A 16,433-nucleotide genomic window follows, 5' to 3' on the forward strand; every position below is an offset into this window, starting at 1 on the left:
ATTCTCGCACGGAGCAACTCTTAGTGTGATTCACAAAAAGTATTGTTTCGGGTCTGGGTGTCATGTGTATGTGAACTTGTATGTTTGTAAACGCACCCATGACACAGGATAAAATCCTAGTGTGAGGAACGACACTAGGATTTTATCGAACCAACGGTAAAAGAAAAAAAGGCAAGAACAACTTTATAATGAACTTGGAATTTTGAGTTTCTCAAACATCATAAAAAATAAGTAAATAAATAAGTATTACTAAAACGAAACCCTAAATAATATGAAGATTGCATATTGAACCATGGTGGCCTTGAAACCAGATATACCGTTGCAAATGCAATCTAGTTGGGTCTCGTCTTTAAGAACCACAATTTTTACAATTACATTATGAAAAGGAACACACTCTTCAGCAGTTTCATTATGAGTCCCATGTTCCATACATTATACGAGTATCAGCCCAACTATAAATCAATCAGTAGTCTTTTATCCCTTGATAAGTTTTGTGTTATACAAAATATCGAGAATTGTTTTCAAATGGGATCTTACTTATTCCTTAACCAGAATTATCAGAATTACCTATGTGATTCCTGGAGATATCACACAAATCACGAATATCACCAATCTTCCCCATCCCCATTCCCGAACAACAACCCTTAAATTCCTAACTCCCAAAAAGCCGGTAACGCACTTGTAAAGCCTCTGGTGTTTCAAGTGTCCATGGGCGGCGGCGATTGCTTACTATCAGGTAATACGTCTTCTCGATTACCGCCATGTCCCATAAAAAAAGAATAGAGGGATTAATTTTAGCTAAGACCTCTTGGAAGGTCTTGGCCATGAAAATTAAAAATCTTGAAAATTATTGGATATTTCCAATTTTGAAATATTGCAGCCTAGGGCACGTCAAAGCTATAATGTCATTGAAAATGGTATTCGTCTAAATATGTTTAACATTTTATATTTTATAAATGGGCCCATCCCAACCCACTTTCCCATCCTATTCTTTAATCAGCAAATTATATCATTACTGAGAGTTGTTACACAAGGGAGTTACCCGGTTACGCAAATTTTGTTATTATTTAGACAGGCAAGGTCTTTTGTAACAAAAAAAAACCATCTAGATGTACCTCAAAATTTAAGTAGATTCACGTGGTATCTCTGTGTGTAAGTATAACATGGAAAAGTAATTTATTTAGTTTCTCTAGTTGACAATAGTCGACGCCCAAGATTGGCCATGATACGAAGCGAGCCTGTTGCACCAACTGAAGTTGTTTTCTGATTCCTTATTATTTCGAAAATCGAAATTCTTTCGCAGCTTATTTTTATAGGTACCGACAGTGATAAAAGAAATACATAAATAAAACGTTATTGAAATCAGATCAAACTACACTACTGGTATTTACTCGGTCTCGGGTTCAATTCCTGGGTTAGAAATACATTATTATTGTTTTGGTTTAAAAAAATTGTTAGTTTAGTTACACGGAGTCTGGCGTATTCCCTGTAGTCGAATTGTCCATGAAAGATTCCGAAGTTACGAAGCTCAATATAAATAACGCCTAGCACCATCTATCGACAAATAGCGGAAATATATAGAATATTCTTTATAAATTTTTTTCTGAAATAGAGAGTATTATAAATATTGCGATTGTCAAGGACATTCCATGCGCTAAGTCTTTAGAAAAAAAACCATTTCATTACGTAACTTAGGTGTACTAGTTTGAAGAGAATTTAAACGCAGTAAAATTATTTTTACTATATTTTATACCATTCTGCAAATTCTTATTTAATCAAGTTGGTCACATTCAGCTATTTAATACGGTGTTGATAATTTGAGGGTTGTCTCTTTCTAACAAAGGCATTTAACTATTTCCTCTCCTGCTGTCAGTTACTGTCAGCTGTCATTTTAATGACTGCCTATCATACCGGGTGTCTATGTGCGTCTTTAGTCGTTGAACTTTGTGATTTTGTGAAACGAAGAGAGGTTAAAAACCGCTTACGGTCGCATGGAAATATAGTTTCCATTTTAGAATCTTATTTGGTTTTTGCTTTATTGGTACAATGGCTGCCGTTAAAAAAGAGGAAGAACTAAATAAAGTTGAAGGGCTTGAAAATGGTGATGAAGAGGAATTAGATGCGGTAGAGGAAGGGGAAACTAAAGATCCCGCTAAGAAGAAGAAAAAGAAAAAGAAGAAGAAGAAGACAGGTTAGGAGCGACAATATTTATAATCATACAAACCTGGTCACCTCCATCGTGCATTAGCCTCAACACGTCTATTTTTATCTGTAAAGCTGATAGTTGCGAGGCGCCTACGCTTAACCTGATAATATTACGCCGTTTTACACCAATTAATTATGTATACGCGTATATGTATGTTGTATTAGGTATTCACATTAAACTTTGTTGCAATGTAGGTAAGTTGTAATATGACTAACTTCACAAGCCACAGAAGCACTTGACAAATCAGTGATATAAACATACATAGAGGTACTTGACACTTATTAGTGTGCATACTAACTTGTTAGTGTATTGTTTTCCTTGCAGAGACTGAAGCTACCGCTGAAAATGAGTCTGCTGAGGTAACAAATGCTTCAGAAAAGGTAGAAGCTTTGACTGTTGATGATGCACCTGCTGAAGGTGATGAGAAAAAGAAAAAGAAAAAAAAGAACAAAAATAAATCTGGCAAGGGTCCAACTAAGGAGCAGACCAATCCACCAACCATCCCCATTGCCGAGTTATATCCTGATGGTGTGTATCTCTAGTTGTTTACTATTCCTACTATAACAAAGGAAATAAGTCCTAATTAGTCTAATTATAGAATTGAACTGTTTGTTGATTTTCCGTTTAATTCTTATTACAAAATCTAATTGAAATCCTATATGACATTCTAATAAGCAATTTTTTTGACTGCTCGGTTGGTGTGGTGGCAGGGCTGCCACACAACGCGGGTTCAATTCCCGGACGGAACAACTCTGTGTGATCCACAAATTGTTGTTGTGGGTCTGGGTGTAATGTTGCGTTCTGTTTGTCTACATTGTGGCCAAAAAACACTCCCAGTCGTCCGCAGTGTGGACGAGCAGGAATGACTCTATTACAATAGATTAGCTCAGCAATTAAAATTGTGTTCCATCTCCTATGTATTAATTGCCTCTAATGATATTAATATACATTTCAGGCAACTTCCCCGAGGGTGAGATAACAGAGCATGGCCCAGCTGAAGGCATTGATGAAAGAACTGCCAAGGAACGATTCTCCAGTGAGGAGAAGCGAGCTCTTGATAGATTGCACCAAGACATCTACCAGGAAATCAGGCATGCTGCAGAGGCACACAGACAAGTTAGTAAACCATTCAATATTATAACACACACTTAACAGCCCAAACTACATGGTACCAGTAACAATCCTTAGTTTCCATCATATTCATTCATAGAAACATGTCAGTTACAAGACCATAATATACCAGATGTATTGAAGATTTTCTCTGAAGACTATTGTATTATTAAGTGCTTATGTTTTATTGATTTATTGCTGGTATCTGCTAATAAATTTTTATACATAACATTACAGTAATTGTTATTATAATGTGTCAATGCCATTTCACAACACAATACAATGTGACAATGCTACATCTTTAGTATTATTATCACATAATGATTGGTCTGTAATAAAATCTTGCTGCACAAATAATACCATTTATCCCAAATTCCCAAAAATTGCCTTTTATTTACAGACACGTAAATATATGCGCGATTGGATCAAGCCAGGCATGACTATGATTCAAATCTGCGAAGAACTAGAATCAACAGCGAGACGTCTGATTGGTGAAGATGGGCTGAAAGCCGGACTGGCTTTCCCCACTGGTTGCAGCCGTAATCACTGTGCTGCCCATTACACCCCTAACACTGGTAAGCAACTGCTTTCTTTAAATTGTGGAATGAGCCCCCCTCCCTAGGTATTCCCAGTAGGCTACAATATGGGATACTTCAAGAAGGGAGTAAATAGGTTTCTTAAGGTTTGGGAAAGCCCATGTAATGCCCCAAGTGTTGCAAGCATTCTTAGGCCATAGTAACCATATACCATCAGGTATGCCGTATGCACATAGAGAAAAACTACAAAAGTTTCTTTTTTTTATTAAATGGAACTTATTTTGAATCATTTCTAATAGCCAATAAGAGTTACAATCCCAAAACTTTTGATGCTTCTCCACAGGTGACACAACTGTCCTAGAATATGATGATGTCGTAAAAATCGACTTTGGTACTCACATCAATGGGCGCATTATTGATTGTGCTTTCACTCTGAGCTTCAACCCGCGTTACGATCCATTGGTCAAGGGAGTACAGGAAGCTACTGAAGCAGGCATCAAGGCGTCTGGTGTTGATGTCAGGCTGTGTGATGTAGGAGCTGCTGTACAAGAGGTAACAGCAAATGAAAAGTAACATGCCAACCTTTTTCATAATTACAAATTTTCTAAATACTAATCTACTTTTTTCTAATGCCAGGTTATGGAATCACATGAAGTAGAAATTGATGGCCAGGTGTACCAAGTGAAACCCATACGTAATTTGAATGGACACTCCATTGGACCATACAGTAAGTTATAAAACTGTTAACCCATACTTGCGTTTTAAATGAACAAAATCTAATCAGAATTCTTTTAGGGATCCATGCTGGAAAGACAGTACCAATTGTGAAGGGTGGTGAAACTACACGCATGGAAGAGAACGAGTTTTATGCTATTGAAACTTTCGGGTCTACTGGACGTGGCCAAGTTCATGATGATATGGACTGCTCTCATTACATGAAGAACTTTGATCAACAATTTGTGCCATTGAGGTAATGTATACTGTTTAATGATTAGACATTGTTTCTTCATTCTTAGCTTATATGAATAACGTCAAAATAAATGTTTTTATTTCAGGCTTCAATCATCAAAACAGCTTCTGAACTTGATCAACAAAAATTTCGGAACCCTGGCGTTCTGTAAGCGATGGCTAGAACGCGCGGGCGCGTCTCGTTATGCTATGGCCCTCAAGGACTTGTGTGACAAAGGCGTAGTGGATGCATACCCTCCGCTTTGCGACATCAAAGGGTGCTACACGGCCCAGTTCGAGCACACTATTCTGTTAAGACCCACTTGCAAAGAAATTATATCACGTGGAGACGATTACTAGCGATAGCTGAAGTTGCTTAGGTTGATGTCGCAGCCAGCTTATTCCTTCTCAGATAATTATAACTTGGTCAACTAAGATTGATCAGTTAACAATACGAGTGCCGTTGATTTGAATGGTTTACTTAAAATAGTTACTGACCAACATAATAAACTACATTTAGAATCATATTTTTAAGAACAAGCATCGCGTAAATGTCAACATAAGTCGTGTTTGTTAATGACATATTTTTTGTTGCTTTTTAGTATAAGTTGTCGTTTTCGGAGCGTATTGTTCGTCCTCAAAGACGATCAACTCTTTGTTGTAACATTGTTATTTCTTTTACTAATCTTACTTTAAAATCGTATTTTAATACACCCATATTCATAGCAATTGTGTCGATATCAATATTTGAAAATAAAGTTCTTATACTGGAAATATTAATTCATTTTGTACATTTATCCAAAAATATACTCAGACTATGATTTAACCTTTCTGTCATCATTTCCAAATTGGGTCAACAGGATAAATGAGGAAAACACTTCAATCCATACTTACCTACCTACTTTACAACAACACATACCTACTTTGAAGGTCCTAATTACTTCGAGTCAGAATATCGAAAACTGAATTTTATGGGATATAATAATGTTTAAAATTAAATGAACGACTATATATGTTTTAAAACTTTATTTTTAGGAAAACGCTAATTACTATCGCAAATATAAACGATTACATTCATAATTTAAGTATGTATTACATAATATCAATACAAAATCTTTCGCCAATAGCGGATTTATAAAAATGTATAAAATGTAATGAAAACTGAACATCAATCACTAGCATTTACCCAATTTACTTGTCTAACTCTACAAACATCTACTCCTTTCTAACATTTGCGAATACTTAATACCTCTAAACGAGTCCTGCTGTAAAGTACTTCAGTAAAAATGACAAATAAGAAATCAATGTTCAGTCTCTTCTAATCTGTCTACATTATTTTCAAATGTCATGCAAACACTTGAAAGGCCTCTTAATCGTTTACTAATTAGGTACGTGCCAGTAATACATAATCTCATTAGTGCAATTCTTCAATTCATTATTACAAGTAATTGGGAAGGATTAAAATTATAAATTTAACTACTATCATTTAAAAATTGGGAGTACTTTCGCCACACTAATACATAATGATAATGAATAAATAATAAAGACGAATGTTTTGTGATCCCTAATCGTTTCAGAAATATTCCTTTTTCATTACGACACCATGATCATATGACCAGGTTGCGCAACCCACAAAATGAATACAACGTGAGAATTGGGATGACCTGAATCTCAATTCTCATATTGTATCAAATCAAGTTAGTTGCCCAATCAATTGGTTACTGGAGACCAACTCAACTGCTAGTAAACAGTTTGTATCAAATTATTTATATGGCATCCCACTTTGCAACCCATTGTGAGACCAGAGATGGGATGTTGCGTCATAAGTATTGTAACAGCTGTTTATTTTGAAGTCTCTACCAAGATACATGTATATCATATCTCTAGATAGATATCATGGGTGACTATGCATGACTGCGTTACTGTTCATACCATCATGTTGTCCTGTTGAACTTGTGGACACTAATTAGGGCATTTGCCTGTCACATGTGTGATCAGTTTTATCTGTCATGTAAATTATAGCATTATTATAAAATGTAATCTTTGAACTAACACAAATCTCATGATATAATATTATGTGAAAAACAAAATAAGTACTATCACTTCAAATATTAATTAAAACAAACATATTAACACTAAAAATACCTCCTACAATCAAAAATATCTCGATAGCTATTTTACACGGCGAATTAACACAAACGATAAGTGTAGTTTAATCGATAATAAAAAAGAAAACATTTTCAAACAGGCACTAATGTACGTATTATTATAAATTTTAAATATTCGCCATATCTGACGTAGAATGACTAGATAAACGAATATAAATTTATCGTACTACATCTGCGAGTAGCACCTAGACAACAAACATGCTATAATTTATATGATTAATAAATATTACATTAATAGGTAGTTTGTTACTTTCGACATTATATTATTCATGTTTACATTTAAATATTTAATCTACGTAAAAATGTCACAAATAATACGTAACTATCTGACATTTAATGAGCCAGCCTTGAGAACACTGAACTTGCTAATGTTCCATCTACACGTGCCTACGTTGGTCTCATTATGACAGCCGAAAAACTAAACTGATAATATAATATTGCCTTATACCGAATCGGTAAAGTATCACAGAAATTAACCATACCTAGCTAAACTATGATGTCTTCAATAACACACATTACGAAACACATCAAGATTTGGTCAATGTATACTAAAATATTACGATAATGCATGCACTAGTCACAAGTGCCAAGATAAAACAAAATTATAGTTTTAATAATACATAGACTTAGGTACCACTCAAAGCTTACCAAAGTATATGAATACGAGGCCAATTAACCTGAAGTATGATTAGGCCTTGAAGTATTTAATTTTAATAATAAGCTAGAACAAATATTTACAATTTTATCAAACAATAAACACTGGTAATGGTGCAGCCATCACTGGAAAACGTCTATACCTACTTACAACTCTATCTAAGAAAAACCATGATATTTGCACCTATACTCAACAGTTTGTCTTACTGTACCACAACTTATTTATTTAATCTACTAACCCTCGGTATGAAATCTGATTGATGATGATGAAAATAACATTTTATGATGCTTGATGCAAATAACAAAACAGTAATATCTTAATCAACCCAAATATGATATAAGCATTTATCATAATTTCTCTTCGACATTGAAATATAGGAAGACTAGAAACTTCATACACAAAACCTGTTTGAGTAGTCAAGTTTTATGAAGAGCATTAGAAAAAGTGAGATTTAAAAAGCAATAATTAAGATGGCCTATTTAGTTAGCTTGATGTATTTCAGTGCCATCGCCGTTAGTGGCCATTGCGGCATATGCTGAAGTACACGGCCAGTTGTAAATTGACTGCAGGGGAACATGGAGTAACTCCACCAGATTTCGGTAGTGAGGCTCTGAAAAAACAACAAAATAAGTAAATTGTATAAAAACAAATTACACATAGATACAGTGATATATAATATTTAAATTTCAAAGTAATAAAGGTCAGTGAGCAGTAACTTCAGTATCAAATATTGAGTCAATAATAGAAATGTTAAAAACACGACATATCTTACCATTCTCCGGATTAATGTGTCCTTTACGTATCAAGAAGTCCAGAAGGACTGGGGCACTGGTAGTCTTAAATTGAGGTGTTAAAGCCCTCTGAATACATTCATCAGCAGTCAACAGCTCAAAATTCTCCACTTCACCATCAGCATTCTGGGGCATGAAGTCAAGGGGCAACTCAAGGTCATACACATACTCTGTGTTTGGAAACAAACCCCTTTCGCTTTCGAAGTAGAAACTGTAAAAATAGGAAACAGTAATGAAATATTTACTAAGACACAAAAAGAACAGTTTCATGTAGTGATAGTGTAACAGCTTGTCGTTCTACATGGAGAACTAAGGCTTTGTTCAGCAGTCTCTCGGCTGATGATGATGATGTAGTGATAAAGAATTAATAAAGTGATATTGTACCTTACACAGCCAGCTGGAACCAACTTCTTCACTAGGTCTCCTTCAACAGAGGCTTCCTCAGCAGCTTCCTTTATTGTAGTCTCCAGAATACCATAGCCAACTGCCAGGCCACCACTCACAAAACAATCCCATTTGCCTAAAAATACCCATAAAATTTACTTCACACAATCATACTATTGATATTAACATGTACAGTAGACTCCCGATTATCCAGAATCATTTCGCTGAATAACTACTTTAACTGTTTCCTTGACTGTATACTCCCACCAAAGTGTTTAATTTCTTATTACTAGTTTGGTCTGATTTCGAAATTATTTATCTGTAATACTACAGGTTTAAATTGATTTGACCTATATGTTTATTTCTTTGTTGTCTACATCTTACTAACCTGGCCAAGTTTGTTTAGTAAAGCTTCTCTGCTGTAACCAAATGCAGAGGCCTTTTGTTGGGTGGTTGACATAGCCAGTCACACTCACTCCATAGCTCCTGATGCCAAACAGACACATGGCACTTCTGTCCATTTCCAACAAACTCTCTGGATGTAACGGCGTAGTTACTCCAAAACACTGTAAGAATATTAATAATATATTTAAATTATACTGGTTAAAAAATTTAAAATGTGATATTTAGATCTTACTAGAATCTTATTAGACTGTAAATAAGAAAAAAATTTATGAATAATGTATAATGATCGAGCAAAAACCTGCCTACATTATAATATTCATGTTTCCTGTAAGTTTGATAACAATTCATTATAGACTTCTCTATCTTTGCTGCTTATCTCACAGAACACTATCATTGTATAATTATTTTCTGTATCAGACAGTAACCTCATGTCACTAGTACCTAATGTGAGGTCACTGTTCCATTTTCCTTCCCACCACCCCTTGTGGTTTACGACAGTTAATACATTTACATATTTTTTATTTTTAACATGCCCAATATTACATATTTGTTATACTGAATTTGATTTGGAAATGACATACCTATACCAAATTTTTTAAATAAAATAAGTGTTATACATCAAATCTATGACCTGGTTGGCATTGTGTCAAAATTATGATGTTACTTTTAAACTTCTTCTCATATCCTATTGCCTAATAAAATGAGTTGAAGAGTTTCAGATGATTCCTTTTTTTATAAAAGTTGAAATAAATATTAGGATTACAAACCTCATCTCTCCAGCCTTTCAGAGCACAGATATCATTTTCTTTCCTCAAGTTCTGCAACACATCAGCTATCTTTGTTGACCTCTCTTTATAATCTCTGAATGCTGGGTTCAGCTCTACATACTTGCCAGTGATCCTGAACACCTATAATTTGAAATAGTTTTTAATCAAAGAATTTGTTACTGGGTTCTGAATAAAATTAACAATAAGATACTTGATATGAAGTGCATTATTATATTATAGTGTAAAGTATGATGTTATGCAAAGGGAATTTGAATTAGATAATAGGTTATATTGCACTAATATTATGTAAAGATTTTCATTATGAATGGGTACTCAGGGTGAAATTAATTTATGGAATCAAATCAATATATTGCAAATACTTGTCAGTTAACCAAAAATGTTTGATAAGAGCGTGTATTTGACTAATCAAATTAATTACAATTCTAATTCTATTAGATTCGTATTGGAATACTATAGAACTAGGTTTAATAATATGTCGTCAATACAAACCTCTGGAAATCGAATTAGATACTTCATAACATCAGGACGAATCAGGCCCACTTGATATCCGGCAACAATAAACGGTTTGCATACTCCCTGATGCAAGCCTTGAACAATGCAAAATATGTAAGCAAACAGTACAAGTAGCTTCTTCAGCAGCTTGTTATTACAAACACAGGTACACTGCCTAAACAGTCACATAAGTTCCTCTACAAATAACTCAGAAATTAAACACAACTCAATCACGTACCTGATAGATAAAAACAGTTGAATTTTTTGGCTAATTTGAGTAGATCCGAAATGTTGTTCTGTGCAGACGAATACATATTTTTCATAGTACTATTCCACACAATTTGTAAGCACTAAATATGTCTATTTAAGCCTATACAAATTTGAAATAACAGCAACGAAAGCACTAAGAGCCGAAAGTCGTTAAAACGAAAAACGCTGAAGTATTGTCCTGTCCTTGTTCAGCAAAATCACAATGTCCGTCCGTCAATCAAATCACTGACGAGTAGGGGCTGGCGACAAAAACAAATGACAGTTTTAGGGATGGGACAGCAGAGCTAGGTCTAGTAGAGTAGACTCTAGTCTACTAGACCTCTACTACTACGGACTTGAAACGTTGAATTTTATATTTAGTATGAGATAGTCCAAAGTTGAGATTTTATTATCACTTATATAATATTCTGGTAAATCTAGCCATTTTTGTGTTTGCTATTCATTAAGTTATAGTAGTAAATAAATACGATGAATTCAATGAATTTCCGAACGCAGCATTTTCTGTCATACTGGTGTCACTGTCACTGTCACAATAATCAAATAATGATGTTTCTGAATCCTACTCGGTTTCTTTGCTTATTTATTTTAGTTTCGTATTCATAATAATTATAATTTGTGTAATTGTGTATAATATATAATATTAGTGTTCAAATAAATTGATTAATATTGCTGTATAAGTGGTTGAATAAATTTTACTCTAAGTATTTAGTGTAATGATAAACTAACTCAGTTATTCAGTTCTCTGCTTTTATACAAACTATTCCATAATCAACACAGAGTGGAGGTGTTAAGATATTACAATGGCTTCAGATAGTTATGGGGTATTGAATGATTTAGCTCCAGTTTTTCGTCCTTACATTCAAAATGTTTACCAAGATTTGCAACTTGGTGGGTACCTACTTTAAGATTACTCTAATAAATGATTTACTGTTTAAGTTATTAAACATTTATAAAATTTATAGGTTTATGCAAGACTAGAGTTGACTTTGAAAGAGTATCAGGGCGTTCAGAAGGTGGTGATTGTCAGATCCGAATAGTATTGCCCTATTGTTCCAAGAAGTTAAAATGGGAGATTATATTTGACAGTACAGCTCCATGGTTTGCACCGGATTTCAGATTTGATGATGAAAGTTTTCTTATGAATGTTGATGAAACATTCTTAGAAGAAAAAGTGCCTTCTCTCTCAAAATGGAATGAGAATGACCCAAAAGCACTCAGTGATGTCATTTCTGAACTCATCAGCCTATACAAACATCATCAAGTAAGAGAAATTACTTTCAACACTTTTGCTCTGGTTATAAATACACTCTGCTCATAAATACACTGCTGAAATAATTCTACTTTCAGATAAAGAAGTTGAATGAAGATGAGAGTTCTAGGGCATACTTTGAATACAGTGCCCTACTCGGAGATGCGCTTACATCTGAGAATGATATTGAAGTATGGGTTGGTGGCCATGTTGTGGAATTTCTGATCAGACTTAATGTTGATACTTCCAGATTGCCAGAAGTTTACAGTGATGGGTAAGTTAATCATTTAATCAGTAATACATATATTTATATGTACTGTACCCTTAGTACATTTGAAATAATAGGACAAAATAAATTTCTTGGTGCTCTGAATAATTGGCTGGTTTCAATAGTTCACTAATCAATTTTTAAATTTATTATTTGAGCTAACCAATCAAAGTACTGTTTGTAGGGTAAGATATATTTATGAGAATGCTAGGACAAAATAAATTTCTTCATTGACAATATATTTAAATATATTTTACTTTTCAGGACAGAAAAGAATCCTGGTATTGACACAGCATTATTGTTAGTTAGATATCCAAACTCCACGAATGCTGAATTGATTCTCTCACCGTCTCTTACTAAGTCACTTGGGAACATAACATTACCCACGTAAGTAGGCATGTGTAACTATGTACTGGTAGTAAGGACATAACTGGTGAAGTTATAAAGACCTGGAAGTTATGGTTCATATAGTATTCAATAATATAGAATGTTAGACAAATAATCTTTGCTTGATGTTTCAAAAAATGTTATTGTAATTTAAAAACAATGTTTTAGGATGCATCAATCAGGAGTATTAATGGATTATGTTCCAATGGTAACAGAACTGTTAAACAATAAGGTAAAGGGGATATACAATACTATATTTTATTTAATTCTATAATTTGCTTTGCCACTAAATTCTTTACTTTTTCAGATAAATGATTTACTGGACAATGAGAAATTAAAACGAGATTTATTGGCACAGCTTATAGTTAAATATGAAGGTGCTATACTTGAACATGATGCTAACAGTGCAGCTTTCTTGTTTGAAATGAATAATTACCACTGGATCTTACAAATTGATATTGGTATGTATGTCTTATGTACCTGGCCTTTATTGCATAATATATAATATTTAACAGCCACTATTGCTAGTTGTTTTATTGGTTGAATCTAATCCTCAGAACCTCTGGTTCTACCAAACCTCATCTGCCTTACAAGTTCTCAAGTTTGGTTCATGGATAAATAAAAGTGTAAGGTATCACAAGCTAACATTAGCTAACAAAAAAGTGGGTTGTATAAGTAATCTGTGAGCTTATCCCTATGTTGGGCAAAAAGGCGTCGTGTTTTTGACTTAAGATTTTTTTTAAATGCAACAATCCTTTTCAGGTGCCAAGTTTCCAGAAAAGCCTCCAGTGCTGGCATTAAGATCTATTTATCACTGCAATAAAGGAAAACCTGTATACAAAATACTCACAGGCTGTCCATATAAAAAATTCGAAAGCTATATTGAACAGCAGGTTGAAATCTTCAAGAATGAGTGTTTAGGTCTATACCCAAGAGATCAACATGTTTCCTTGGACAACTAATGCAGCATAGTGTGTGATATTGTTGTTTCTGTAACTACTATTATTATTTTCTTCTTGACAACTAAACTTTTTTTTTAAATATAAAAGAAAAAGTTGTGATTTATTTTGAAACAGCTGAATTGAGGCAATTTTGTAAATAAACATAAAATAAAAGATCTTTATATATTTTACAGCTTTTATTGTTTTAAACCTTATTAGTACTTTTGTATCTATACAGGTGTTATTCTTAGCAAAGTTATGATAACTTTGTAAGAAATAATAATAACATCTATGTTACGTACTGACTATAGAACAAGCATTAAATTACCTACATATAATGTGGGTATTCTAACCTATAGATCATGGTTGAATCACTAAAGTATCCATAGAATACTTCTAATTTAATTCCTTAAATGTTTTATGAAGTCCACGTATAGACAACGGGTATGCAACTGTGAATAATTATTATTTTAAATAAAATTTAATCACAAAGAGTTTCCACAGTGACAAACTCTTGTCGACAGAAGAACCCCACAATAAAATAAATACTTAAATAGTAGTAAGTACATGCAACACGCATGATAATCAACTGGATTTAATTAGTTAGTTTAGTATTTTCCTTGGAACCAATAAGTTCATAGCGATATCTCATATACATAACTTTCATTCTATCCCAAGCATTCTCAAAAGAGTCGAGTGCAGGTCTGACATCAAGCAGTGCAAATTGGTATTGGTTGTCGACTTCACCACCATCATAGTAGTCAATAACATAACGGACTTCTTTTCCACATCGGTCAACAATCCAGTCATGTCTGTCAAAGGGTAACTCATACCTGAAAATAAAATAAGATTAAAAGTTAATCAAAAGTTGTTATAAGGATACATAAATAGTATGTTTACATTTTTATTCATACATACCCAAGCCAATGCCTGATGCGAGCCCTTGGACTGTAATCTGAAGCTTTGCCTCCAAAGCTCTTCAGCCTTGGATGACCACATTCTTTTGCATGTAGAGCCTCCCATTTCAGGACTTCTTGCCAAGCCTATGGACAAAATGTAAATAAAATTACAATCAAAACTAGATTTTATTTTCATTAGTATAAGTACTTGTTTAGAATAATCATTCCTTTGATATTGTTTTAAACATGTAATCTATATATTAATACGTGATGCATAAACTTTAGATTTTACGAAAATTGCGCGGACGTAGGAACATAAAATTTGGTACACTCATAGTTTACGTGTAGGAGAAGTGCGGAACCCTAATATTTTTCAAAAATAATGCTTATAAAGTACATTGAATCAATAAATAAAACATTACACACACATGCATAGTATCTGATCGTATTTGACAAAACGTCAAAATCGATAGACATTGCGATAATTGACGTCTCATATGAATAGAGTTTTATGAGTTTGTTTGAGATTGAGTTAAATAAAAATTATCCTTGAACGTATGTTAAGTGGTATTGTATATGGTTGAATTTCAACCACTAGGTGACCACTAGTAACTGGTAATTATTTAAGTCATTTACCTGTTCATTGTTAGCATTGTGTATTTTAATGATGTCCTCCATATCCTTCTGTTTGATGTCTTCATTCTTCCAACGCCAGCCTTTGCGTAACATAGCATTCCAGAACATTTGCTGGCTGGGATACACCCAGAATTCTGTGGATCCATCAGGCATAGCACGTGGAATTGAGGATACTTGGCGTTGAGTAGGAAGTTCGAATGGCTGGTCTGGAGCAGGCTGTTGGTTAGCCGGTGGCATCTAGAGGAAAACAATAAATGTTAATTAATAACATTTAACTAAGTCAACTAACAGTAGTCTTCACTACTAGTAATTTTTATGACTACCAAGCAACAATTATTTATTTATATTACCAATGGTTTTACTTAAAAAGTCAGGATAATCTTGGCATATCAAAATTATAGTCTTTTTGACTATGAATAAATTGACAATTTATATACACATTAATTTATCTATTTTATTGCCCCGTTCATTACTACTACTTGTTCTGAGTATGCATTAACAGCACTATAATCTGTTATTATCTAGACTGATAAACAACATGTGGTATATATAAAGATACAATACATTTGAAGGTTATTTCATTTTGAAACCCGGTCAACATGGTATTTTTAGATCTAGACTTCTAAAGCGGCATATTATGTAGATATCTAAATCCTAGATTTAACCTTGACACTTACCATGTTATAGGGATTGACATCACTGTCTTTTCCATGCTGAACTGGACAATCGGATGGTCGTTTGGTTTCTGCGGGTTTTGGCTCCGTTTTCTGGTGCATCGGACATTCCGGTGGTGGATTTGCATTACCAATGTTTGGCAAGCTCACACCAGCCTCAGCTGATACTGAATTACCCATTTTATTACTGTTTCGTCTTACGTAAGATATTTATTTTAAAAGGTTAACATTATTTTTCTACGTAAAGACAGCAGTAACTTATGGTTACTGTAGATGTTAATCAAATGTGAATGAACATCCAAAACAAATATACTTTTATTTAACTTTTGGAACTTTTTAATTTTATTCTCCGCCTCCACACACACCTATCACTTTCCGTCAACCACTGAAACTGAAAACCATAGATTAGATAGAACACACCACAGAGAACAAAACTTACCATAAACAAAAGGTATTTTTTAGAATTGATACAAAGTCTTTTTAGAGCATTCTTATTTTTTACATAATATTTATTTTGATTTAGTACGAACTACAATATTTAAAAATAGAATAATGATTTCATAACAAAAAATCATTTAAAAAGCTAACTAGTATATGATAGGATGTAGTATACCTACAAAACAATT

At 33.7% G+C, this 16,433-nt stretch overlaps 4 protein-coding genes across 4 annotated transcripts; 2 read left to right on the plus strand and 2 right to left on the minus strand.

The window, feature by feature from the left end:
• Positions 1 to 1,890: 1,890 nt before the first annotated feature.
• On the plus strand, positions 1,891 to 5,580 carry LOC126911968 (methionine aminopeptidase 2). The gene is made up of 8 exons (XM_050701664.1): positions 1,891 to 2,191; positions 2,531 to 2,734; positions 3,162 to 3,322; positions 3,717 to 3,891; positions 4,196 to 4,404; positions 4,489 to 4,579; positions 4,648 to 4,822; positions 4,908 to 5,580. The coding sequence occupies exons 1-8, from the start codon at positions 2,047 to 2,049 to the stop codon at positions 5,158 to 5,160; spliced, it is 1,413 nt and encodes a 470-aa protein (XP_050557621.1). The 5' UTR covers positions 1,891 to 2,046; the 3' UTR covers positions 5,161 to 5,580.
• Positions 5,581 to 5,811: 231 nt separating this feature from the next.
• On the minus strand, positions 5,812 to 11,004 carry LOC126911970 (uncharacterized). The gene is made up of 7 exons (XM_050701666.1): positions 10,722 to 11,004; positions 10,481 to 10,578; positions 9,971 to 10,111; positions 9,187 to 9,364; positions 8,799 to 8,934; positions 8,396 to 8,625; positions 5,812 to 8,233 (listed from the first exon to the last, which is right to left on the minus strand). Exons 1-7 carry the CDS (start codon positions 10,804 to 10,806, stop codon positions 8,103 to 8,105), a joined length of 999 nt encoding a protein of 332 aa, XP_050557623.1. The 5' UTR covers positions 10,807 to 11,004; the 3' UTR covers positions 5,812 to 8,102.
• A 285-nt stretch (positions 11,005 to 11,289) lies between these two features.
• LOC126911969 (BRISC and BRCA1-A complex member 2-like) lies at positions 11,290 to 13,784 on the plus strand. Its single transcript, XM_050701665.1, has 7 exons — positions 11,290 to 11,641; positions 11,716 to 12,014; positions 12,101 to 12,276; positions 12,535 to 12,657; positions 12,826 to 12,889; positions 12,965 to 13,118; positions 13,420 to 13,784. Exons 1-7 carry the CDS (start codon positions 11,554 to 11,556, stop codon positions 13,617 to 13,619), a joined length of 1,104 nt encoding a protein of 367 aa, XP_050557622.1. The 5' UTR covers positions 11,290 to 11,553; the 3' UTR covers positions 13,620 to 13,784.
• LOC126911971 (holocytochrome c-type synthase) lies at positions 13,777 to 16,209 on the minus strand. The gene is made up of 4 exons (XM_050701667.1): positions 15,811 to 16,209; positions 15,134 to 15,370; positions 14,517 to 14,641; positions 13,777 to 14,431 (listed from the first exon to the last, which is right to left on the minus strand). The coding sequence occupies exons 1-4, from the start codon at positions 15,985 to 15,987 to the stop codon at positions 14,194 to 14,196; spliced, it is 777 nt and encodes a 258-aa protein (XP_050557624.1). The 5' UTR covers positions 15,988 to 16,209; the 3' UTR covers positions 13,777 to 14,193.
• Between the last annotated feature and the right edge of the window lie 224 nt (positions 16,210 to 16,433).

Source organism: Spodoptera frugiperda, chromosome 20, assembly GCF_023101765.2.
Source record: "Spodoptera frugiperda isolate SF20-4 chromosome 20, AGI-APGP_CSIRO_Sfru_2.0, whole genome shotgun sequence".
NCBI classification, from domain to species: domain Eukaryota; kingdom Metazoa; phylum Arthropoda; class Insecta; order Lepidoptera; family Noctuidae; genus Spodoptera; species Spodoptera frugiperda.